At 40.2% G+C, this 25,690-nt stretch overlaps 1 protein-coding gene across 1 annotated transcript in view; it reads right to left on the bottom strand.

The window, feature by feature from the left end:
- The window catches only part of tarbp1 (TAR (HIV-1) RNA binding protein 1), a 183,163-nt gene that overhangs the window by 92,220 nt on the left and 65,253 nt on the right, over positions 1–25,690 (bottom strand). Inside the window, exons 14-18 of the mRNA XM_048536298.2 lie at positions 23,469–23,563; positions 21,377–21,538; positions 11,186–11,379; positions 8,287–8,548; positions 7,810–7,992 (exon numbers count right to left, since the gene is read on the bottom strand). Of these exons, the coding sequence (XP_048392255.1) occupies positions 7,810–7,992; positions 8,287–8,548; positions 11,186–11,379; positions 21,377–21,538; positions 23,469–23,563 (896 nt within the window). The remainder of the gene's footprint in view (positions 1–7,809; positions 7,993–8,286; positions 8,549–11,185; positions 11,380–21,376; positions 21,539–23,468; positions 23,564–25,690) is intronic.

Below are 25,690 nucleotides of genomic sequence, written 5' to 3'. Positions count from 1 at the left end.
TCCTTACCACCAACACGTACAAACCTCTCACTGTAGGATTCTTCGTTTATCGCACTAAAGAACAGACCACAAATAGTTCAAGCTGCATTTTTAAGGTGCTACCTTCTTCAGATCAACTTTATGTCTCCGTGATTGCAGGCTTGATTAATAATAACAAGCTATTCTATAAGTTCTGACAGCATGACCGTAGCAATTATCTCGACATGTCATTTCCCAGTTTTCACTTGGTTTGAAATAGTTTCCCTTTGATCAAAAGCCATGTCATCTAATTTCATGTGATTACACCTGACACCAAGCATGTTTTAATGAGACACCAGCACTTAAAATTAAAATTCAAGATGTAATGTACAAACTGTAGATGAAAAAGCATTAAAATTAAGGGACTTAATGTGAGTTTTAATCAGTAGGCTAAAGAATTGTTCACATAATTCTGAATTTATCCACATGGCCAGCAGTGCTGTGGCTGTCTCATTCTCTATGTACAAAGCAGAACATAAATATCTGGCTTTGCTCCTGAAATAAGCCATTTCTATTACTTTTATTTCTCTCCTATTAAAGTAAATATGAATTTAAAAGGTTTGCATTTCTGACAAGTCTTCAAATGCCAATATCTTGTTTTGAATCCTCAGCCATTCAAAACAAACAAGACAGGTTTGTTCATCCACTTCACCAACACCTTCCACCCCAACCTTCAGTTCACCTGGGCCATCTCCAGCACATCCCTCACCTTCCTGGACCTCTCGGTCTCCATCTCAGGCAACCAGCTTGTAACTGACGTCCATTTCAAGCCCACCGACTCCCACAGCTACCTAGAATACACCTCCTCCCACACACCCTCCTGCAAAAATTCCATTCCCTATGCCCAATTCCTCCGCTTCCGCCACATCTGCTCCCACGATGAGGCATTCCACTCCCGCACATCCCAGATGTCCAAGTTCTTCAAGGACCGCAACTTCCCCCCCCAGTGGTCAAGAACCCCCTTGACCGCGTCTCCCGCATTTCCCGCAACACATCCCTCACACCCCGCCCCCGCCACAACCGCCCAAAGAGGATCCCCTCGTTCTCACACACCACCCCACCGACCTCCAGATACAACGCATCATCCTCCGGCACTTCCGCCATCTACAATCCGATCCCACCACCCAAGACATTTTTCCATCCCCACCCCTGTCTGCTTTCCGGAGAGACCACTCTCTCCGTGACTCCCTTGTCCGCTCCACACTGCCCTCCAACCGCACCACACCCAGCACCTTCCCCTGCAACCGCAGGAAGTCCTACACCTGCCCCCATACCTCCTCCCTCAGCCCCATCCCAAGCCCCAAGAAGACTTTCCACATCAAGCAGAGGTTCACCTGCACGTCTGCCAATGTGGTATACTGCATCCACTGTACCCGGTGCGGCTTCCTCTACATTGGGGAAACCAAGCGGAGGCTTGGGGACCGCTTTGCAGAACACCTCCGCTCGGTTCGCAATAAACAACTGCACCTCCCAGTCGCAAACCATTTCCACTCCCCCTCCCATTCTTTAGATGACATGTCCATCATGGGCCTCCTGCAGTGCCACAATGATGCCACCCGAAGGTTGCAGGAGCAGCAACTCATATTCCGTTTGGGAATGCTGCAGCCCAATGGTATCAATGTGGACTTCACCAGCTTCAAAATCTCCCCTTCCCCCACCACATCCCCCAACCAGCCCAGCTCGTCCCCTCCCCCAACTGCATCCCAAAACCAGCCCAGCCTGTCTCTGCCCCCCTAACCTGTTCTTCCTCTCACCCATCCCTTCCTCCCACCCCAAGCCGCACCTCCATTTCCTACCTACTAACCTCATCCCACCTCCTTGACCTGTCCATCTTCCCTGGACTGACCTATCCCCTCCCTACCTCCCCACCTATACTCTACTCTCCACCTATCTTCTTTTCTCCCCATTTTCGGTCCGCCTCCCCCTCTCTCCCTATTTATTCCAGAACCCTCACCCCATCCCCCTCTCTGATGAAGGGTTGAGGCCCGAAACGTCAGCTTTTGTGCTCCTGAGATGCTGCTTGGCCTGCTGTGTTCATCCAGCTTCACACTTTGTTATCTTGGATTCTCCAGCATCTGCAGTTCCCATTATCTCTGATACAGGTTTGATCCATAACTTGAGTTAAAATATGGATCTCTGCTTGGATCAAAATTATGCAAGGTTTCAGTTGCTGAATCTGCGATTTTTCTCCATGCTAAGCATGGATTCCGACAACTAAATATGGTGCAGAATCACACTGTGATTACCAGTAATTTTTAAAAAGATATGCTTTACATGAATTGTATTCACAGCCTTTTGGAGATAAATAGTCAATCAGGTGATTGATGCACCCAGCTTTTTCCTCATTTCTGCCAGAATGTCTGAGGATCTGATCAGATTATTCCGTATTTCTGTTTCCATTGTAATTTTTTTCTAGCACTGCACAGCTACAGAAGCACACTCACAGAATATTAGATAGTGAATTGCAAATTGGTGATCGAATCTAAGTGAAGCATGAGCATTTATTTGGATCAAAGCTCACCTTACCCTAGAGTGTCACTATAGTAGATGCTGCATGGAGGGAGAAATGGGGAGACAGATATCATCATGGATCACTGACTCTCCATAATGTAAGTGTATAGCTTAAGAACAGTGGGATCATCTATTGCTCAGCCACCATACTGATGAAAGCAATATGTCAGCAAATACCTTCAGCTTGAAGGCATAAAGGATGACATGAAGGCAGCAAACAATAACCAGACTAATAAGTCTCCTCCACAAGTAGAGGCAATTTGTACAGAAATAAATTGGAATCCATATTTAAAGCAAAGTAGGTACATTGCTTCATTATATCAAACATCTGTATAAAATGATCTTAGTTAAAGTAAAGACGAACGGTCAATATAGATTGGCAATGAAAGGAAAATTATATTATAATGAAGATATGATTGCAAGCAATCTGCAGAAAAATAGATCTAAACTTATGATTGAGTAAATGAATAATTCACCAGCAGAGGAGAATTAGGCCATATCCAAAGCTAATTTGTGCAGAAATTGATAAACACTCAAATATCCTCCAGTAATGGTTACAATCTACTTTTAGAAATCTGAAACATAGAACAATAAAGCGTCATGAAACCAAGACAATATCGCAGATTACATCATCAAGGCTTTTGATGGTTATTTAAATCTAATTGCATAAACTTCAACATACAATTTTAATCATCTGGAAAGAGATGGCAGTTTATTGCAGTGATCAAATATAGTGTTGAGAGAAGATGCCCTCATTATTTAGCTACTGAACATTTAATGCAAAAAATTCAAAACAGCAGCAAGACAACATCAGTAACTGACAATGCAATACGAGGATGTAGGCTTCTAATTATAATATGAAGCAACTGTATAATCCCGAGAGCTTTCCTATCTACCTAATCCACGTGGAAACACTTTGATCTGAAAAATTCCCCATTTCCAAACAGCTTCCTTAGAGAAACTTACCCCTTCTATTTCCCCAGGTTCACAATATAGCTGGATTAGAGAATATTGGGCTCAACTTGCTGGACCACTTTGCAATAATTTTCCCCTTCCTAAAGAAAGCATCTGATCATAGATGATACGCAAACAGCTGGACTGCTACACTGCGGCAGAAATACTTTCTCAAAGCAAACATTTTTTCCCTCCAGTCATATACTTACAACTTAAAACACCCAAAAGCTGACAAAGACCCTGGAGTGGGAGATCATCCTGTTGAAAAGGGAACGTGAACTGTGAGGAGGATGTAGAGATGATTCAGACAGATTGAGTGTAAAAATGCACGGCAGACGACATATATTGAGGTTATCCATTTCAGGAGCAAAACAGGCAGACGGATTACTATCTGAATGGCAACTGGAAAGGACGAGGTGCCATGAGACCAGGATTCATACAGGCAGAGTCATACAACATGGAAATAGACCTCTGGTCCAACTTGTCCATGCCAACTAGGTTACCCAAACTAAACTAGCCCTACTTGCCTGTATTAGGCCATTCTAAAACATTCCTATTCATGTACCTGTCCAAATGTCCTTGCAATGTTGTAACTGAACCTGCATCTACCACTTCCTCTGGGAGTTCATTTCACACAAGAACCACCTTGTGAAAAGGTGCCCCAAGGATATTTCTAAATCTCTCTCCTCTCACCTTAAAGCTATGCCTTCTAGTTTTGAACTCCCCTACCCTAGGGCAACGACCTTGGCTTTCATCTTATCTATCCCCCTTGTGATTTTACAGACCTCTATAAAGGTGTGCTCTCAACATCCCACCTTGACGTGAAATAATTCCCAACCTATTCACATACCTCTTATAACTCAAGGACCCCATACCCAGTAACATCCTTGTAAATCTCCTCTGAACCCTCTCAAGCTTAATAATATTCTTCCTACAGCAGGGTGACCTGAACTGTACACAATACTCCAAAAGTGGCCTCACAACATCCTGTACAACCACAACATGAAGTCCCAACTCCCATACTCAATGAAGGCAACCAGGCCAAACACGTTCTTTACCACCCTGTCTTCCTGTGACAGAACTTTCAACGAATTATATACCTGAACCCCTAGACCTCTCTGTTCTGCAACAGTCCACAGGACTCTACCATTAACTGTATAAATCCTGTCCTTGTTTGTCTACCAAAATGCAACACCAAGTATTTATCTCATTAAACTCGATCTGCCACTCCTCAGCATACTGACCCAATTGATCACGTTCCCTTTGTACTTTTAGATAACCTTCTTCACTGTCTTCTATACCAATTGTGGTGTCATCTGCAAATTAACTAACCATGTTTTGCATATTCTCATCCAAATCATTTCTGAAAGCATGCATATAGGTGCAACAGGTGGTCAAGAAGTCAAATGACATAGCAAAAGGATTTGATTACAGAAGCAGGGATGTCTTGCTACAAAATGTACAAGGCCTGGGTGAGACCACACATGGGCTACTGTGTGTAGTTCTGGTCTTCTTACAAGATAGATGTTGTTATAGAGGGAGTGTAACAAAGGTTTATGAGACTGGTATGACAAGACTGATATCTGAAGACAGACTGGATCGGTTTAGATTATATTCACTTCAGTTCAGAAGAATGAAGCGTGCTTCACAACATTCTAAGAGGACCAGACAGGCTAAGCACAAGAAGGATGTTCCAATGACCAAGGAGTGCAGAACCAAAGGTGACTGTCTCAGGAGAAGATTAGGCCCTATATGAATGAGTTGAAGAGAAACTTCTTCTCCAAGTGTGTGCTGGGCCTGTGGAATTCTCTACTACAGAAAGCAGTCAAGGTCAAAGCATTGAATGCTTTCAAGGAGAAGTTAGATATACTTCTTAAGGGTAAAGGGATGAATGGGTATGGAGAGAAAGCAGGAGCAGCATACTGAGTAGGATGATCAGCCATGATTATATGAAATGGCATAGAAAACTTGAATGGCCTACTCCTGTTCCTATTTTCTATGTTTCCAAATTTCTAAAAGGCAAGCAATCCAAGCACAGTACTAATATTTTTAATTGCACCAATTGACATGCAGTCAATCCTAACTCGTCCACAGCCAGTGGCTTATTTTAAGACTTCATTTTTGGCCAATGCCATGGCTCTGTGTAGAAACACACATTAGACCATGCTCAGATTGGAGTACAATCTTTTAAGGGGAGGCAATTCTTTACTCATACATGGGATGACAGCATCGCTGGCTAGGCAGCATTTACTGCCCATCCCTAATTAAGTTAAGAATCAGTTACATTGCTGTGGGTCTGGAGTCACATGTAGACCAGACCAGGTAAGGATGGCAGTTTCCTTCCCTAAAGGACATTAGTGAAACAGATGGGTTTTTCCGACAATTGACAATGGATTCACGGTCATCAATAGATTCTTGACTTCAACAAATCTCTGGAATTAAATTCCAAATGGCCTAATTGGTATTAACACTGGGCTGTTAATCCAGAAACTCAGATAACGTTCCTGGAATCTGGGTTCAAATCCCATGAATTCACTGTCTGCTGTCGGGGAAAATCCATCTGGTTCACTAATGTCCTTTAGGGAAGGAAATCTGCTATCTTACCTGGTCTGGCCCATCTGTGACTCCAGACCCACAGCAATGTGGTTGCTACTCAACTGCTCTCTGGGCAGTTAGGGATGGGCAACAAATGCTGGCTTAGCCAGTGACACCCACGCCCTGTGAATAAAATTTTTATTAAAAAAAAGCACACATGCAATGTACTGCTCATGTAATAAATCACCGAATATATGGTTTGATTTATGAATAACAATACTGCTGCATTATGGGAAATGACAAAGGTCAAAATTAAAATTGATATACTTGTTCCTTGGAAATTTATGAACAGGCCAAGTGATGACCATCTTCAAAAAAGTAATGATTTTAAATTAACCGCCAATTTGAAAATCTCAGTGGTGCCTCTTAACGGTCATTTCACATTTTCCTTTAGTTCCCATTAGGAATGGTGCTATGTTAGTCTGAAACTGCCTTGGCACAGTTCATCTATTATCAGGTACAATGGTCTTCAGTCACAGGTAAGACAGCTGTGGTTTGCAACATTTTGAAAGCATCAAAAACTTTTACACTTTTACACTAATTGCATGATGTCTTGGGTGCAATTACTCTTGCACAGATGGATCGCAGCAGTCAACTTAACAGCAGCACTACTTTCTGCTGCATTGGACACACAGCAATTTCTTATTCTTTTGCAGGATGTGGGCATCACTGGTTCGTTTAGCACTTAGTGCACACCCCAAATAGTTTTGAGGTGGTGGTGCGGTGAACAGCTTAGACAGTATGTGGTGTAGGAAAATCCATTATGCTGTAAGGGAGGGAGTTCCAGGATATTGAGACAGCTACAATGAACGGACAGTGATACAGTTCCAAGTTGAGATGGGGTCAAAAATCACAGAGCGCCAGCTTACAGTCCAACAGGTTTATTTGAAAACACTAGCTTTCAAAGCGTTGCTCCTTCCTCAGGAGCAATGCTCTGAAAGCTAGTGTTTTCAAATAAACCTGTTGGACTATAATCTGGTGTCACGTGATTTTTGACCCTATCCAATCCAACTGTTCAAATTTCATTTTCCAGTACTTGGTCCACAACCTTATATGCCTTGGCATCACAGCTGTACATCTGAATAATATAAATGTTATGGGGGTTTCTATCTCTACTATCCTTTAAGGAGTGAGCTGCCTCTGGCTGAAAAACATTTTCCTCGCTTCCTGTCTAAACCTTCTGCCCATTATCTTAAATCTATTTCGCCCAATCATTGATCCCTGCACCAAGAGGAAAAGTTTCTGTCAATTCTATCTATGCACCTCATACCTTTATACATCTCAATCATCTCAGTCTCTTCTGCTCTCATAAAAGCAACTCCAGTCTATCCAAGATACACTGCAACAACTTAACAAGGCATCTACCAAGCACATGATCGCTGTCATCAAAGAGGACAAATGAAATTGATGCATGGGACAGTCATCACCTATAGATAACCTCTAAGCCCTACACCATCTAGACTTGACATGGGGATTGTGGTCCAAGTGCTGGAAAATGAAATTAGAACAGTTAGGCGGTTGTTTTTGACTGGTGCAACTCAATGGGCCAAACAGCCTCTCTCAATGCTTTATAACTCAAATTGGATAATTCTTTCACATAAAGCCAACTTAACCACGATGAGATAAATAGCCTTCTTCAGCACTTTTATAGTTCTGGGAACTACAATTTGATAACATAATATTTCACGCTGGTGATTTCCAACAAATGGCAAATGCTAAAATATATTTTACCTCTTTCACTTTTATTCCAATGCCACATTCTCCACTGATGCTGAGAAGCTGAGGATGAAAGGCAATCTTTATATAAACATTTAAAGTAGGCCAAAAATGAAGCTGGTTGCTGTTCAGATCCAAAACTACTTTCCAAGCTAGGTCAAGGGATTTCGAACAAAGAGATTCCTCTGACCTGTAAAGCTAAATAAATCAACAGGTTAAAATGCACGGTAAACACTCAAACAATAGTATAACTATATTACAGTTTGCACATTCTTCAGTTTCAAACTGTCAGTAGGCACATTTTACAGACATTCAAAAGACTGAAAATATTTCAACAACATAGCCACAAATACATATCTTTTGGTTACCATCAGAAAAAAGACAATATTTTATATTGTTAAGAAAAAGTAGCACAATCATTTATTGCAAGAGTAAATGTGAAATGTCTTAGTTGCTATTAGTCAAATATTTGTCATATTAAATCTTGCTAACCTTCGGAACAAGAATCTTCATGCATTGCAGTATGGGAAGTACTTGGTCCGATCGAACAATGTTAAGTGCCTCTACACACGCATGGAGAATGAGTGCTGGATTTTCTACAGCAGCTAATGAAAGCACACAACTCTTGTTGGCAACAGTTTCAGATGGCTGCTCAAGTTTGTTCAAAATAAAATGGATGCAGACCCATTGATCATGGATGTATTGTGTAGATACCTTTCCCCAGCCCTCAGCTGAAAATACATCCTCTGAAGATCTAAACAAGAGAAAAATTTTTTTTAAAGACAGGAACGGTTTAGTACTAATGCAGCATTTTATAGCTGCATAAAATTATATAACAGCAGAGAAATGCAAAGTTGTTAATAAAATGCTCCTATCCTCAAATCCAGAAATGCTTCACACAATTCACATATTGTAATGATAAACTGCTTGAGACAAACAATTCATATGAGGTGTTTGAGGGAGAGGCACTAGTTGCAAATTTGAAACCTAAACCACCAAGTAAGGAATAACTAGACTATTCTGAAGACCTTTACAGTCAATATGCAAGAAGTGAATTCTTGTATCGTGGCAAAGCTGCACTCTGGAATGTCAACACCTAGAATTTGCTCCCTTATTCTTAAAACATCTTCTGGGAGAAAAGTGAAAATAACACCATTAAAATATTTGACAGCAAAGAGAAAACTTTCACAATAATGAACAGCCTTCAATCCACATCATGACCAAAAATCTTACAGGAGTCCTGTATCTCAAAAAAAAAGTTAGATTTATTCATTCCGGAACCATGAGGTAATGCTGTAGCTGTACAAAACTCTGGTGCGGCCGCACTTGGAGTATTGCATACAGTTCTGGTCATGGCATTATAAGAAGGATGTGGAAGCTTTGGAAAGGGTGCAGAGGAGATTTACTAGGATGTTGCCTGGTATGGAGGGAAGGTCTTACAAGGAAAGGCTGAGGGACTTGAGGCTGTTTTCGTTAGAGAGAAGAAGATTGAGAGGTGACTTAATTGAGACATTTAAAATAATCAGAGGGTTAGATAGGGTGGATAGGGACAGCCTTTTTCCTAGGATGGTGACAATGAGCATGAGGGTGCATAGCTTTAAATTGAGGGGTGAAAGATATAGGACAGATGTCAAAGGTAGTTTCTTTACTCAGAGAGTAGTAAGGGAATAGAACGCTTTGCCTGCAACGGTAGTAGATTCGCCAACTTTAGGTACATTTAAGTCATCATTGGACAAGCATATGGACGTACATGGAATAGTGTAGGTTAGATGGGCTTCAGATTGGTGTGACAGGTGGGCACAACATCGAAGGCCGAAGGGCCTGTACTGTGCTGTAATGTTCTATGTTCTATAAACCAGTGCAAACAATCAGCTGAGGCAGACTTTATATATCGCATGGCACCAGACATCATGTGCACTTATAAAATTACAAAAGCTCATGTAGTTACAACAATAAATGCCTTCAACTTATTAGCCCACGCTAACACTGCACCTGACTAAATATCAAATCATATGTTTTACTAGCTCTTGCACCATTATACCAAATTTGTGTCAATTGCGCCAATTCCTCAAGTTATTGTATGTGCTGACAGGTTTTTGTTATTAAAATTCCAGATTCGTGATTGATGAAACCATTTTTTACAAAATGAAGGATTTGTAGCAGGTGGAAAAATACTTTGAAACACATTTGAAAGCTGCAGACCTTAAGAGCAAAAAAATAGTGATTGTGTGATTATGTCAATTGCATGCATACTCATTGTTTATTACTAGAATGCATTTTTGTTGTTTAAAACCACCATCCATTCTGGAGCATGTTGCCTCTCTGATGACGGGTCTAGACCCGAAACGTCAGCTTTTGTGCTCCTGAGATGCTGCTTGGCCTGCTGTGCTCATCCAGCTCCACACTTTGTTATCTTGGAGCATGTTGTCTGGTGGCTTGACAACTTGGCATATTTATTTCTGCTAAGGTTAAGTTGGAGAACAGTTGGCACTAACTCAGAACTCACATGCAATGTGGGTAATTATCAGGGACAGAATAATATTTTTCTAGGAATATTTAATTTTAATAGAAGAACACTGTTGACTTAATATTCATGTGTGATTTCACAATAACCTCTGATTAGCTGGCAAGTCATGAATTTAATTAAAAACATCTGGCTTGCAGGTTGATCACCCTAAGATTGGTTGTTGTATCATTTCCCTTCTCAAGAAAGCAGACAGGGAGGTTTGTTCTGATTCCACTATTTATGTTGCATCTTTCTAAGCGGCTGCTGGGCCGATCATGAGCAGGTCCCATCATTCTCCAGCTCTTAGCGTTTCCACTTCATATGGACAGCCTTCGCTCAACAACTTCCCCAATAGCTCGTCCAGTGTGTTGAACGTGGCAAGGTTTGAGCAACTCACTCAAATTCCTTCAGAATCAATGTTAAAATTAGCAAGGTAGGAAAACAATTGTCTGCTAATACTGATTCCTCTCGACGTTGTCCAGACAGCTCTCCCAAATCTTAATCTACTGAAGTTTAGTTGTCTTTCCAAACTGAGTACAACCATTAATACAATGTTTCAACCTGGATACCTCCAAACCAGATTACGTGTCCGATAGTTGGTGTTAGCTGAGCTGCTTGCTGGTGAGGAGGGTGATATCTAACTTGGGTTAAATTTGAATTGGAAGAACTAAGCTGCAAATAAATATCAGAAAAGGCTGCTTAGAATTTTTTGAAGTAGATAGAATGCCTTGGAGAGATGAGTAAATTACACGCACTGTGATCCTCCACCACCTCATGAACTTTAAGCTGCTGCTCCAATATTCACTGCGAACTTTTAATATTCACGTTGGACCTCCCTGCATAATAATTTCGCACTTGAGATAGTAAATTTTTCCCTTCTCTTACCCACTGTCTTCTTCATTGCAGAAAGGTTTCTCGAGTTTCTTGTTGAAGGGACCAATTAAAACAGATTTGGCCAATGTTTTGACAGCATCAAGGGAGTCTAGCAGCAGCTCTGGATACTGGGCGTTAATCTTGCAAATCCAAGCCAAAGAAGCTCTAGCAACCACCTTTTGGATCTGTTGTCTTAGTTTCAGAACCTGTGATAAAAGGCAAAACAGAATTTATGTTTCTTCAGCTGAACTCTGTTAACATTCACATTTGTTTATTTTAGAAACAATATTCATTCATGGATGAGGTTGTTGCTGGCTAGTCCAGCTTTTATTGCTTGTTCTAACTGCCCTTTTTCTTCTTTCTGTTCATTCATGGGATCAGGGTGCCATTGGCTAGGCCAGCATTTATTATCAATCCCTGTCAGCCAGTCCAGGTAAGGATAGCAGATTCCCTTCCCTAAAGGGTATTAGTGAACCAGGCAGGTTTTTATGGCAATCGATTGTGGTTACATGGTGACTCTAGGCAAGCTTTTCATTCAAGATTTGAAAATTGAATTCAAGCTTCAGCATTTGACACGGTGACTTTTGAACCCATGTCCTCAGAGCATTAGCCTGGGATTGTGGGTCCAGCAACATGACCATGACACCACTATTACCCTGCGATGAGGTGGTAATCAGAAGCTGCATAATTTTGCATGTTGGATAACATAACTGCAATTCACAAAGAAAGTTTTTTCATTCAGTCGTGAGATAATGGGCTTTGCCGGCTGGGCCAGCATTTATTGCCTATCCCTAGCTACCCTTGAGAAGGTGGTGGTGAGTTGCCTTCTTGAACTGCTGCAGTCCATGCGCTGTCAGTGGACCTAAAATGCTACTAAGAAGGAATTCCAGAATTTTGACCCTACGGCAGTTAAGGAACAGCAATATATTTCCCAAAAACATTTATTTTCAGACAGTCTGGAATAGACAGCTAAAAACTGCTGATACTACAGATTCCCCACAATTCTTTGTATCTTCATAGAATCCCTACTCTATGGAAACATAACAGTATGGAAACAGGCCCGTCAGTCGACAGCGACCCTCAGAGTATCCCACCCAGACCCATTCTCCAGAACCCACCTAATCTATGCATTCCTAAACGCTATAAGCAAATTAGCGTGGCCAATCCACCTAGCCTGCACATCTTTGGGCTGCGGGAGGAAACTAGAGCAAGCAGAGGAAACCCATGCAGACATGTGACAAATGCACAAACCCCACACAGACAGTTGCATGAGGGGGGAATTGAGCCTGGGCCCCTGGTGCTGCAAGGCAGCAGTGCTAGCCACTGAGACACCGTGGCACCCCTTCTACCACTGATTGTAGACACAGTTCAATTCTTCCTAAAGTCAATCATCAAACTCCCAATGAATGATGATTTCATAAGGAAAGGTAGCTGCAGGTAACTTAATTGCATCCACAGTCAGAGAGAAACTTCCGAGAACTTCTGCCCACCAACTACAGGTTTTTCAAAACAGTTTTACAAATGGAAGAGACTGATTAAAGCCAAGATAAGTTTATTAATGGAAGATGAAGGTGAAGCCAAAAAGGTAAGAGGCAGTAAGCAGCTGGCTATACTTCAGAGAAACATGAAGAAATTGCCTATTATAAAATGGAAGAAAATTATCCAGTTTCCCAATAAACAGTTCTATAAATAACTTCACACAAATTGGTACAAAAACAAACTCATTTTACACATCAAGACATCAGGTGATTGAGAAGCTGAGATTTTGTGTGCAATAAGCAAAACATTTTTAAAGGAGATGGAAAAGTATGACTTATTGAACCAAGATGTTTTATGGGCCTCACAAAAGGGAAGAGTGGAGATATGATCACTTTCATGCCAGCTGGAAGAACATCAAATATTCACTGCCACAGGTAGAAAGGTCAGAGAAGTAAAAAAGTGGTTTTTGAGTCAGACAAAGATAGCAAAGAATTCTCAAAGGGGTAATCGAGCCAAAGGAACTGAGCAAGTTGGGACTCCTGAGTGCAATTTGTTGAATGCATTTTGCAGGAGGCATCCAAGCAAGGGGAAGATAAAAGACAGAATCCAGTTTGGGAGATTATATGAAAGGCCAGGTGATTAGCTGAAATAGCAGGGTCTTCAAGATATTGACAGGGCAATTTTTAAAACAAAAACTCGAAGTGGGTTTGTTCAAAAATGAAAATTTTAGAAATATAATCATCCACCATACCATAATTGGGGACATGCTATGTCCTCAGTTCCCAAGTTTCCAATCTTGGCTGTGAAAGCAAGTGAGAGGGAGAGCGATGAAAGGTGGAAATGAGTGGAACATTACTCTATACGTATGCTCCTAGCACATGCTAACAGGGAGATTCTCACATATCTGAAAACACCTCAATGCTTTTAATAACGGTACTGGACAAAAAAACTCAAATTGAAATAAGCACATGTTAAAAAAATGCTTTAACATAGGCATTTACGCATTCAGACGTCATTTAGTGAATTACAAAGTTACAGGGGCACGTTCTTTACCATGAAAGGACCACAAGGCAAGAGATTTTTAAAATAATTTATTTTAATAAGAGGATAGGATGGAATAAATCTGCACAGGCAGACAACTGCCAAATAAAGAAGCAGAAATTATGCTTTGCAGAGTTCAATGCGTTTAAGTATTTATAGATGTTCTGTCACTTATTCTTTTGGAGGTTTAAATGATTGCATCACTTTTTCAAGCATACCCGTCCAAAGAGAATATCCAACAAGTTTTGTTTCTTGTTGGTCTTCAAGGCAAAGACGACTACGTCCGCCAATTGGGTTGTTTGGTAGGGATCTGGTAGACATACACATGACTATTAATACTCATCTGTGCCTGGAAGATTTTGCTGCAATCAGGACTAGATGCAGCAGATGATTCAATTTTGGATGGGGTGCTGCCTCAGGGACTTCCATCTGTTCCCATCCAAAAATTGCTTCCCCTGCCCAGTAGGGAACAGGTAATTCTGGACTTGGTGATGTATAATCAGGTAGACTTGATTACAGACCTGAAGGTGAAGGAACCCCTAAGGGGCAGTGACCACAATATGACAGAACTCACCTTGCAGTTCAAGAGAGAGAAGCCAGAATTAAGTGTAACAACATTATAATTGAATAACTGTAACCACAAAGGCATGACAGAGGAGCTGGCCAGAGTTGTTTGGAAGGGGAGCCTAGCAGGGAAGATGGTGGAGCAGCAATGGTAGGAGTTTCTGAGAATAGTTTGGGAGGCACAGCAGAAATTCATCTCAAGGAAAAAGAAACATACTAAAGGGGAGGATGCGGCAACCACAACTGACAAGGTAAGTCAGGGACAGCATAAATGTCACAGAAAAAGCATACAATGTGGTGAAGATTAGTAGGAAGCCTGAGGATTGGGAAACTTTTAAAAACCAGCACAGGATAACTAAAAAAGCAATGAGGGGGAAAAGATTAAATATGAGGCTAAGCTAAACATTAAATATAAGACCACAACAGCTTTTTCTTTTAAAAAGATATACAAAAAGGTAAAAGAGAGGCAAGAATGGACAATGGACACTGGAAAATGAGGATAAAGAAATAATAATGGGGAGCAATAAAATGGCAGAGGAACTAAACAGATACTTTGCATCAGCCTTCATGGTGGAAGCAGCAGGACTTCATAAGAATTAGAGGGCAGAGGCAAGTGCAGTAGCCATTCCTATGGAGAAGGTGCTACGGAAGCTGAATGGTATGAAGGTGGATAAATCACCCAAACCAGATGGACTACATCTCAGAGTTCTGAAGGAAATAGCTGAAGATATTGTGGAGGCATTGGTAGTGATCTTTTAGGAATCACCGGAGTCAGGGAGGTTGCCAGAGGACTGGAAAATAGCTAATGTAACAGCCCGCTTATGAAAGGAGAGAGGCTGAAGACAGGGAATTAAAGGTTGGTTAGACTGACCTCAGTCATAGGTAAGATTTCAAGAGTCCATTGTTCTTCTGTTTCTGTACCTCTTTAAATGTTGCCTCTAAGTTCATAATGCATCTCCTCATTCTTCCTATTACAATGCATATTTCACACATTTCCCAGTCTCCAACTCCAACTCACCCTTTCTAAGGACCTCATAATTGGGGAAATACAAAGGATCTGGAAAGTTCTCTACAACTGCAGGGGTCACGGGCAAGGCATTCTGAAATGACTTATTTAGAAAAGTAAGTGAATTTAAAGTAGTTTGCAAATAAAGTAAATTTGCAGAAGCAAACTGAAAAACTGCCAAATACAGGACAGTTCAAAGCAATTTCATGTGCTTTCAGGTATTTTCCCGCATCTCTTTTTGGACTTCTAAACAGGATTTTCTTAAGCCTACATGTCCAAAGAGAACAATCAGTATATAAAACTAGAAAATGCAACATCCTAACACTAATTCATTACACTTCTAATGTACACCACATGAAACTGCTTCAGACTATGGCACATAGGAGCAGATGTCAGTCACTCAGCCCATCAAGTTGGTTCAATAGAACCATGGCTGATCTGATAATCCTTAAATCCACTTTTCTGCCATTTCCTCTTAACCTTGAGTGCTTATTAGTTAAAAATCTGTCTCTCTAAGCTTTGAATGCAACATTGACAGCCCTCTAAGGTTTAAAAACAAAACAGCTTCACCACCTTCGCAATAAAAATTCCTCCTCATCTCTTTCTTAAAGCCTTACATTGAAATTATGCCATTTTATCCTAGACTTTCCCACATGGGAAACAACCTCTCCACATCTACCCTCCAAGTCCCCTAGGAATGTTATATGTTTCAGTCAGATCTCCTCTCATTGTTCTATATTCTAGTGGGTATAAACCTAAACTACTTAACACTTCCTCACAAGGAAATCTCAATCTACACAGGATAAATGAAGTGAATGTTCTCTGGGATGCTTTCCAATGCCGACATATCTTTCCTTTGGTAAGGGGGCCAATACTATTCCTTGTATTCCAAGTGCTTTCTACAGTTTTACAAATAAATTCCTATAGTAATACTCCATTCCCTTTGAAATAAAGGTCAACAGTCCATTCGCCTTCCTTAATACCCTTTGACTTGAAGTGATTAGTGCATTAGGATACCCGAATCCCTTTGTGCCGCAGATTTCTGCAGTTTTCCTTCTGATATTCAAGCTTTTCTTTTCTTCCTGACAAAAAGCATAACTTCACATTTTCCCACAGCACATTCCATCTACAAAGATTTTGCCCACTCACTTAACTTGTCTACATCCCTCTATGAACTGTGCCATCTTCACCACTTGCCTCTCTACCTATTTTGTGCCATCCAAAAACTTGGTGACTTTTAGATATATTATGAAAGGTTGTGGCCCGAGCACAACTTAACAGACAAAATTCTTGCTTCAATTTTTATTTCATCCAATTCAACTTTCTAGGTTAAGCAATGCCTCAATTTTAAAATTCTCATCCTGGTTTTCAAATTGTTCCATGGCCTTGGCCCTCCTTATCTTTGCAATCTCCTCCAGTCCAACAACTCCAAGAAATCCCAGCTCCAAATTCTTCCTAAACCACTACTCCCCATCATCAATCACCTCTTTCAGCAGTATATAAAACTAACTCACAACCAGCCTTTCTTGTGCACCTTGGAGTAAAATGTTACTTTGTAATGCTCTGTGAAGCACCTTGAAATCATAGAATCTCTACAGTGTGGAATGGTAATTACTAATGTACCTTATCTCTTATTTTCTTCAAGCTTTGTGATGTCCCACACTAGAGAACTTGACTGTTAGTCATGATTTCACCCAACATTAAGTTGTTGTCCTTAAAATATTCGATTCCTTTTGATCAGATAATATGGCCATTGGCCTGGGTGAAATGATTACTACTGTGCATTGCATAAAACTAAAGTAGCAGCTTCGTACAATGTTTTGTTAGGGCAAAAGAACACATCAAGGCAAAAACTGCAAGGGTTCTGACAGCAAGTAGGGAAGTGGAACTAAGAAAGGCAACATAAACTAAATAGCCTCCTCCAATGCTGTATCATGCTCTGAATTTGTGCTTTTGTCTATTTGCCAATTATTTGTTAAAATTAGTAAACAACTTTTAAGTTCAGAAGTGTAATTATTGCAGAATGCATTTTGGCTGCTTTGTACATTCAAGGATTTCAGCAAATGATACCAGTCTTAAGACAGCGTGTGTTCAAGGTGCTCTCCAGAGATTTCATAAAGTTTTACATGAGGGAAAACAAAAGGAGGACAGATAAAGAAGTTAATTATGCAAAAGACAGTCAACACGCAAAGTATAATCACAGCAATGATGGGCAGCATGGTGACTCAGTGGTTAGCACTGCATCTTCACAGCACTAGGGACCTGGGTTCGATTCCAGCCTCGGGCAACTGTCTGTGTGGAGTTTGCACATTCTCCCCGTGTCTGCGTGGGTTTCCTCCAGATGCTCCGGTTTCCTCCCACAGTCCAAAGATGTGCGGGCTTGGTGGAGTGGCCATGCTAAATTTCAGGGGTGTGTGGGTGGGATGCTCCAAGGGGCGGTGTGGACTTGTTGGGCCGAAGGGCCTGTCTCCACACTGTAGGAAATCTAATCTAATTAGACACAGCAAAACAAAAACATCTGGGAATAAAAGGCGGAGAATGTTTGAAGTTATTATCATCAGTCCCAAACACAGGTTGAATTTGTGGGATTTTTTTTCAATTTAAATTTTATTTTTATTTTGAGGTGGATTCTTGAATTGAACTCTTGTATGTCTTTCTGAGCTTTGTACAAATAAAGAATGAGCACTGTCCTATTATTAAATGTGTAAATAAATATATTTATATTATCCCATAGGGGATCTGGTTGACTTAGCAGGCTCAACTCCCATACTGACTGAGGTCATGACGAAACTCTGCCTCCTCAGCCTAGTCCCTCGCCTGAGATATGGTGACGCTCAGGTTACATTAACCACAGGTCATTTCTCTGTAATGAAAAAGTAGCCCATGGTCTTCTGGGGCTGTCACACAGTTGACTCATTCTCTTTAAATAAGTTGTTTTAAAACTCTCCGCCTTTAGCAAAGGCACATTGACATTTTTTCTTACTATTTCAGGTATGTACATAATATATGTATGCAAAACTGTTTCTAATCAGAGGGACAATAACTAGAACATATATCAGGTACCAAAGGGTTCAATATGGTAGACTTCCTACAGGTTATTAAAAAAAGTGCAAAGGGAACTTAAAAAAGAAACTCAGAAAACTGAGAGACTGCATGAGAAAACACTAGTGGATAGAACGAAGCAAATCATAAAAGGGGTTTTTAAAAAATGTAAATAGCAAGAGAATAACTCAGAAAAGTTGGCCTGATAGAGAGGTAATCTGTTGGTGGTCTCACCAGCACCTTATACAGTTTCAGTAAGACATCTCTACTCCTTAGAAATAAGGGCCAACATTCCATGAGCCTTCCTGATTACCTACTACACATGTTCCAGCCTTCTTTCATGCAAAAGTATCCTAAAGTTCCTTTGCGTTGCAAGTTCCTCTTTGTAAACTGCTTGTATCTTTCTCACAACTTGCCTTTCTACCTATTTTTGTCATCTGCAACTTTGTCTACTGTACATGTGCTTCCTTCCTCGAAGTCATTGCTTTATTGTGAACAGCAGCAGTTGCAGTACTGATATCCGTGGAATCCCACTGGTCGTGGGTCACCAAGCTGAAAAAGAGCCCTTTCTCCTCACTCCTGCCTATGAGTCAGTTCTCCATCCATGCCAATACCAGGCTCGTATCTTCAGTCTTAACATTCAGTGAGGTACCTTGTCAAACATCTTGCAAAAGTCCAATACAACACATTTACTAGTTCCCCACCATCCATTCTGGTTCAGACTTCCTTGAAAAACTCTAATAAATTAGACAGCCACTGCTGTCCTGTCATGAAGCCATACTGACTCTACTTGCTTAGATTATGGTTTCCAAATATTCTGCTAGTACTTTCTTAATAATTGATTCCAACGTTCTTCAACCAGACATGTTAGGCTAATAGGCTTATAATGACCTGCTTTTTACCTCCCTCCTTTTCTGAACAGGGGTGTCACTTTGGTAGTTTTCCAATCCTCCGGTGCTTCTCCTCTTAGAAAATTACAACCAATGCATCCATTATCTCTGTAGCTATTCTAGGATCTTAGGATGTAAGCCATAAGGCTCAGGGGACCTGTCTGCCTTTAGCTCCATTAATTTGTCTAATCCTACTTCTCTGGTGATGGCATCAGTCCTTAATTCCTCCAACGTATTATTTAGTATTAATGGAAGGTTCCACTGTAAAGACTGAGATAAAATATCTGTTTAACTCCTTTGCTATTTCAGTGCTCCCCGTAAGGCTCTTCATTTTTTAAGGGGCCACTTTGACCTCACCGCTCCCTTTTATAGAGAGAAAGAAGTTCTTATTGTCAGTTTTGATATTCCTCCCAGTTTGCCCTTGTAGTTAATAGTCTATCATTTTTTCAGTCCTCTTTTACTAGATCTAGCCCAGTCTTCAGAGGTATTTCAACTTAATATACTCTAACTTGCTTGGTTAGCCATTTTAAGTTAGGTAACCACGAGTGTTGATGAGATTAATGCATTGGAAGCAGGCAACACAATCTTTAGCAGGGGTTTAGATAGGGTCTGTTTTGGTAGAGTGGTCAAGAAAGTAAGAGCCTATGAGTTCTAAGGCAAGGCAGCATGTTGAATTCAAAAGTGGCTGACAGGCAGGAAGCAGAGGGTATGTAGGATAGTTTGTCAGTGTTTATTAGTTATTTCAGGTAAGATATTTTTCTAACTTTGAAACAAGCATACCCGATGTCACAAAATTTTTTGAGGAACTTGATTAAAAGTATTTTGAGACGTGATCGAGGGTTGAAGAAACAGAGGCACTCAACATCAGTTTCTCTAGCTTAGAAATTAGTTGGTTTTGTTTTGAAGGGGAAACAAACTTGCACCCTGTTTAAAACAACTTCTGGAGCCTTGCTAATTAAATCCATTAAGTCCAAATACATGGAGTTTTCAATTAAATTGATGGTACAGGGATGTTTCCGTAACTAAAAATCTGCTTCCAGTGGTGTGTTTCCACAGGACTCAGTACTGGACCTTGCTGTTCGTGGTGTACGTTAATGACATAGACTTAAACGATACAGATCAAAAAATTCACAAATGACATTAAAAATGGTGTGCTGCTAAATAGGGAGGATAGCTGTAAACTGCAGGATGATATCCATGGGCTGCTCCACTGGGGCGTGGCAAAAGGAGTTCAACCCAGAAAAAGGAAGCCTTCCTGCTCCCATGATGCTTGGCCTGCTGTGTTCGTCCAGCTCTATACCTTGTTGTCTCAGGTTCTCCAGCATCTGCAGTTCCTGCTGTCTCAGAAAAGGGAGGGATTTGGAAGGGATACATCTTTGGAAAATAAAGAAGATCAAAGGGACTTTGGTGTGGATATCCTGATGCTAGCAGGCAGGTAGATGACATAGTTAAAAATACACATGGATATTGGCCGTCATTAGCCAAAACAACGAATACAAAAGGTTATGCTAGAACAATATAAAATGCCACTCGACCACAACTGGAATGTGCCGTCAACACATTATAGGAAGGATGTGTTTGCAATAGAGACAGTGCAGTGGAGACTCACCAGGATGCTACCTGGGTTATGAGGAAAGATTCAACAGGCTGGACTAACTTTCGTTAAACCTGTGACGGTTGAAGAACCTGACAGAGCTGTACAAGATTGAGAGGAATTGATAAGGTCTATAAGGCAGCACGTTTTCCATCACAAGAGGGCTCAACAATTGAGGGTATAGATTTATGGAAAGAGGGAAAAGGCCAAGAAAGGAGTTGACGAGAAATGATTGCACTCAAGACTGGAAATTATTTTCCAAAAGGGTGGTTGAATCACAAACTCTGCAAATATTTAAGCAGTACTCAGATGTTCACTTGTGTTGTCTTAGCTTCCAGACCTTTGGACCAAGAGGTGGATAATAGAATTAATGCAGTCATCTCTTTGTTGATTGGTACAGAGACAACAGACTAAATGGTCTCTTTCTCTGCTGTAAATATCTACGATATGTTTAAGGAAATGTACAAAAGGGGAGGCAAAAATAATATTTTCTTTGTGTTTTATGATGATGTGGAATGCACTCCTAAAAAATGGGGGGGTACAGGCTATCGCCCAGAAAACATATATGCGATGGAAGGATAGAGTACCTCATCATCATTGGAAGTCTGAAGATGCTGAATTGAAGCATGTGTAAGGGAACAGATGTAGCTCCAGACGCAACAGCCTCTCGCCCAGCCCACCACTGAAAGTGTATTCATTATCTCACTCATCACAGCAAGATAGAGATGACACCTGTCAAGGTCCGAAACCTTGAATGAAGGAGAAACAGTGGATTTAGAATAATAGAGGAAAAGAAAACTTAGCTTCATGTATACTTGTTCAGCAGCTCACAGCTTCAAACAACAAGACAATAATCATACCTAAACTTTCTCTGCTCCTAGTTTAAAAAAATAATCTTCGGCCAAGGTGTACTTTGATGAATTTCCTTGTTCACAATTCTTAACAGCAGCTCATTAAACATATGCTTACAATTTCACTACAAAATTGCTCACAGAAGTATTACCTCTAGTCTGCAACAACTGCAAACCTCTTGCACCCACCCCCGCCAAGTACCATTTCCAAGAAAACACACAAGAAATAAAACAATATTATTTGAACCAAAATGTCTGTCTTTGGTTGAGAAATTGGCATCTGATAAGTTTTTTGGAAGCATACTGTCATTATATGATATTCAAAGTGCAAGTAGTGTCAGAGGGCATCTGTTTTACAAAATATGGCTGCAAATGTCAAAATGCAGCAACAGGTTATGAAAATGTAGGACAGTTTGTCAGTGTTTAATAGTTACTTCAGGTAAGATATTTTTGTAACTTTGAAACAGACATACTTGATGTCAAAATATTTTCAGCAACTTGATTACAAGTATTTTGAGACATCATCAGAGGTTGAAGAAGCAGAGACACTCAACATCAGTTTCTCTTGCCTAGAAATTAGTTGGTTTTGTTTTCACAGGGGAAATAAACTTGCACCCTAGTCTATACCAAGTTCTGGAGCCTTGATAATTAAATCCATTAAGTTCAAATACATGGAGTTTTCAACTAAATTGTTGATTCACAGACAGACTTGATGAGGAATAATATTCTATCATTACAAATTGAACATTTTTCTTTAAATTATTTAATAGGCAAACGAAATATACACTGAATTACATTTTTATTTTCACAGTCTACTGCAAAAGTCCTTTACAGAGCCATCCATTTTTTAAAAATTCACTAACGGGATGCGGGTTTCTCTGGCTCGGCCAGCATTTATTGCTCATTCCTAGCTGTCTTCAAGAAGGTGGCAGCGAGTTGTCCAAATTTTATTCTAGACTTTTGCTGCATTGAAAAACTATTTAATTTAGTTTAGTGTTCATAAAAATCGCAGTCCTTTTAGCCCCTTAAGTCTTTCAGTCAAATTACAGCTGGCTTTGGAAATTTTTAATGATCCTGATCCACACCAATGAAACCCGTAGTTATGATTCAGCCCTTTAGAGGGTTGTATTGTATACACTCCAACTTTTGCTGAGGTTGAAATGGTCAAATCAGAAATGAGTGTCAGCTTTGGCTCAGTTGAAAATATTCCCCTCTGTGACAAAACGTTGAAAGTTCAAGCCCCATCTCCAGCAAGCAAGTGCAAAATGTGGGCTGGAACGATGAGGAAGTTGGGAGTATCTACGCTCGACTGAAACGTCAAACTGCGGCTGACCCCACAGACAGATGGAAATGGCACTTCTACCTCATTTTGAAAGGGGAGTGGGGAGATTTCCTTCAATGCCTGGCCTAATTATTACCACTTAACCACCTCCTAAAAGATTGTTATCTCAGATGGGGGCTGTCGAGGCAAGGTAAAGGCTAGGACTGGGAGTATGAGAAAGGCCTACACCAGGAGTGGGAGAAGGGATGCTCTGTATCAGAATACAGGGAGTACATGCACCGGGAGCACATGAAGGGGGTGCCCTTCTTCAGATCACGAAGAGGCAGCTTCTATTTGTCCATTTTGTGCATTAATTTTTGCATCAAAAAATTCAAAGATCTAAAGAACTTCTCTTCCACTAACTTGGAGTCTGGCTGCTGCTTGCTGCTATTTACCAATTATATCAGTTTTCTTATCATATGTTCATTATTTGCAGCACCTAAAGGCAGTGTTTATACGAATAATAGCTTGGAGAATTATGGACAGTATTCTGCAATCTCCACTTACGGTTTTAAGTTCACTCGTTAACCTCCTAAGCGTATACTCCAAGACTTGTTCCACTGAAGACATGAGGCACTCGCGTAGTACATTCAGTACCCTGTCTATAAGCAAAGATAACAGAGGACTTAGATCATAATGCACTGGGTGCAAGTTTTCTATAATTTTCTATTGGTCTGGTAACAACAAAATAAATAATTTTTGTTTAAGAAAGGATTGATAATTGACAATAGGTTCACCTAATTGCTTAGCAAACTTTATTCAGAAAAATAAGCAGTGCCAACCTCATTTTGCAGAATGCTTGACAGCAACGAATTAGCATCAGACCCAGAAAGGCAATGACAGAGGCAGATCTTCAAGTCATTAGCCCAGGCCTATTGAACACACTTTGCAGTTTCTAAAATAGGGACACTGTTACTGCATTGCAGAAATTAAATTTAAAATGTTTATTCCCCTGAAGTAGGGAAAGGAACCAATGATGGTCTTGTGTTGATTAGCAGTGTAAAATTATACCAACACTTTGCAGCAAAAGAGGATCTTACATCTTGAAAGCAAACACAGAGTAACACATTTTAAATAAATATACCTAGAAGCACTAGAATACCCAAATCGGCCAATGTTCAGTTAAAAAATGGCTTATAAAAGTAAGTGTAAGTTCAGCGAACTCATAGCCTATTGATTCCCATAAAAATAACTGAGATAAATCATTGTTACAGCATTCTTTGAAGTGTACTTGTGCCTGCAAGAATGTAGATTCCAATTGGTTTCTCGATTCCTTACTGACCACAGTGCCAGCAGGGACCAATCCAACCAGTTACAATCAGCAAACATTGAAAAGCATGTGAAAGGTATGGTGTAAATGTAATTATTTTCTTACACCACACAGAAAAGCAGCCATTTGATTTTCGCACCATTGTTGTACACCTAAATTGAAATAGTTTAGAAACTAAAAAAAGAAAACATTTGAACATTCAACTTCTCAACTCTACTTTTAACATTTATGCAGTTAACAAACAGATTAAAAAGTTTACAAAATAAAACGCTAATGATTGACTTTCTTCCCCTCGCATTTAGCAGCAACAGCAAGAAGAAATACTAGTTAACACCAACAATTATGTATGGTCACTGTGCTGTTCCTTGCACATGCAAAGATGAACAGTCATAATATGGACAAGTTAATCTATTCTTTTCTCATCACTCATACGTAAAGTCTTGGTGAGACTACTATCACGACACTGCAAATTTTATTTTACAAATGGTTTTGCTCATAAGTCCACTATGCAAGAGACGGCCAATCACTCATGGGGATTTAATCAAAATAAATGCTTCTAATTACTGAAAAATAAACTTACATTAAAATGGCTTATGCATGATTTGTTATTTGGCTTGTTGAAACAAGCGTTGCATGTGACCTGCAAAAAAATCTGAGAAGAAACACAGCTATTGACTTACTTTTAGAAAAAGCTATTCACAGTTCCATCTTGTTTCTGTGGCTCTTTCAGATTGCCAACAATGCTTTCCCCTGATTTTTTTAAAGCATTTTTTAACCATTTCTTTGTTCTCTTTCACTAGCCCCAATGTAATAATTTTTTAAAATCACTTCAAAACCTTTTTAATCATTTGTGGTGCATTTATGACTGTTCCCTTACAGCGCCATAGCTGCCTGATTGGCTTTTATCAACACTGTTTTTATTCTTTTTTATAGCTACTTACTTATCTCTACGTAATCATTCGCTATCTTCTAACATTACTCTTCAAGCCCTTGGTTATCATACCCCGTAAATGCTGCTCATATTAGCGAATAAAAGACTTAGACAACATCAGTATATCCAGTGAATGGACTGACAAAATATAGTGACACATTTTGTTCTGATTCTGCTCTACAAAAAGTAAAACCATCTTTAGGTTTCAACACAATACGAAGATCTGGAATTAAACAGTCAATAAAACTTGTGGTCTTATATCTGCTGTTTTTTTCCTTGTACAGTACATCATTGTGCGGCTGCTGTTTGGAGAAGCGATAAGAGAAAATGCTGGCGCAACTCAGCAGATTTGGCTGCAACTGTAGAGAGAAAAACAGAGTTAATGTTTTGAGTCAGAACTGAAGAGCCATATTGGGCTCAAAACGCTAAATGTGTTTCTCTCCCCACAGATGCTGCCAGATATGCTGAGTTCTGTTCCAACATTTTGTCTTTATTTCAGAGTTCCAGCATCCACAATATTTTGCGACA

Source organism: Stegostoma tigrinum, chromosome 9 (assembly GCF_030684315.1).
Source record: "Stegostoma tigrinum isolate sSteTig4 chromosome 9, sSteTig4.hap1, whole genome shotgun sequence".
Classification (NCBI taxonomy): Eukaryota; Metazoa; Chordata; class Chondrichthyes; order Orectolobiformes; family Stegostomatidae; genus Stegostoma; species Stegostoma tigrinum.
The sequence above is the reverse complement of the archived record's forward strand: the minus strand, read 5'-3'. Positions and strand labels throughout refer to the sequence as shown.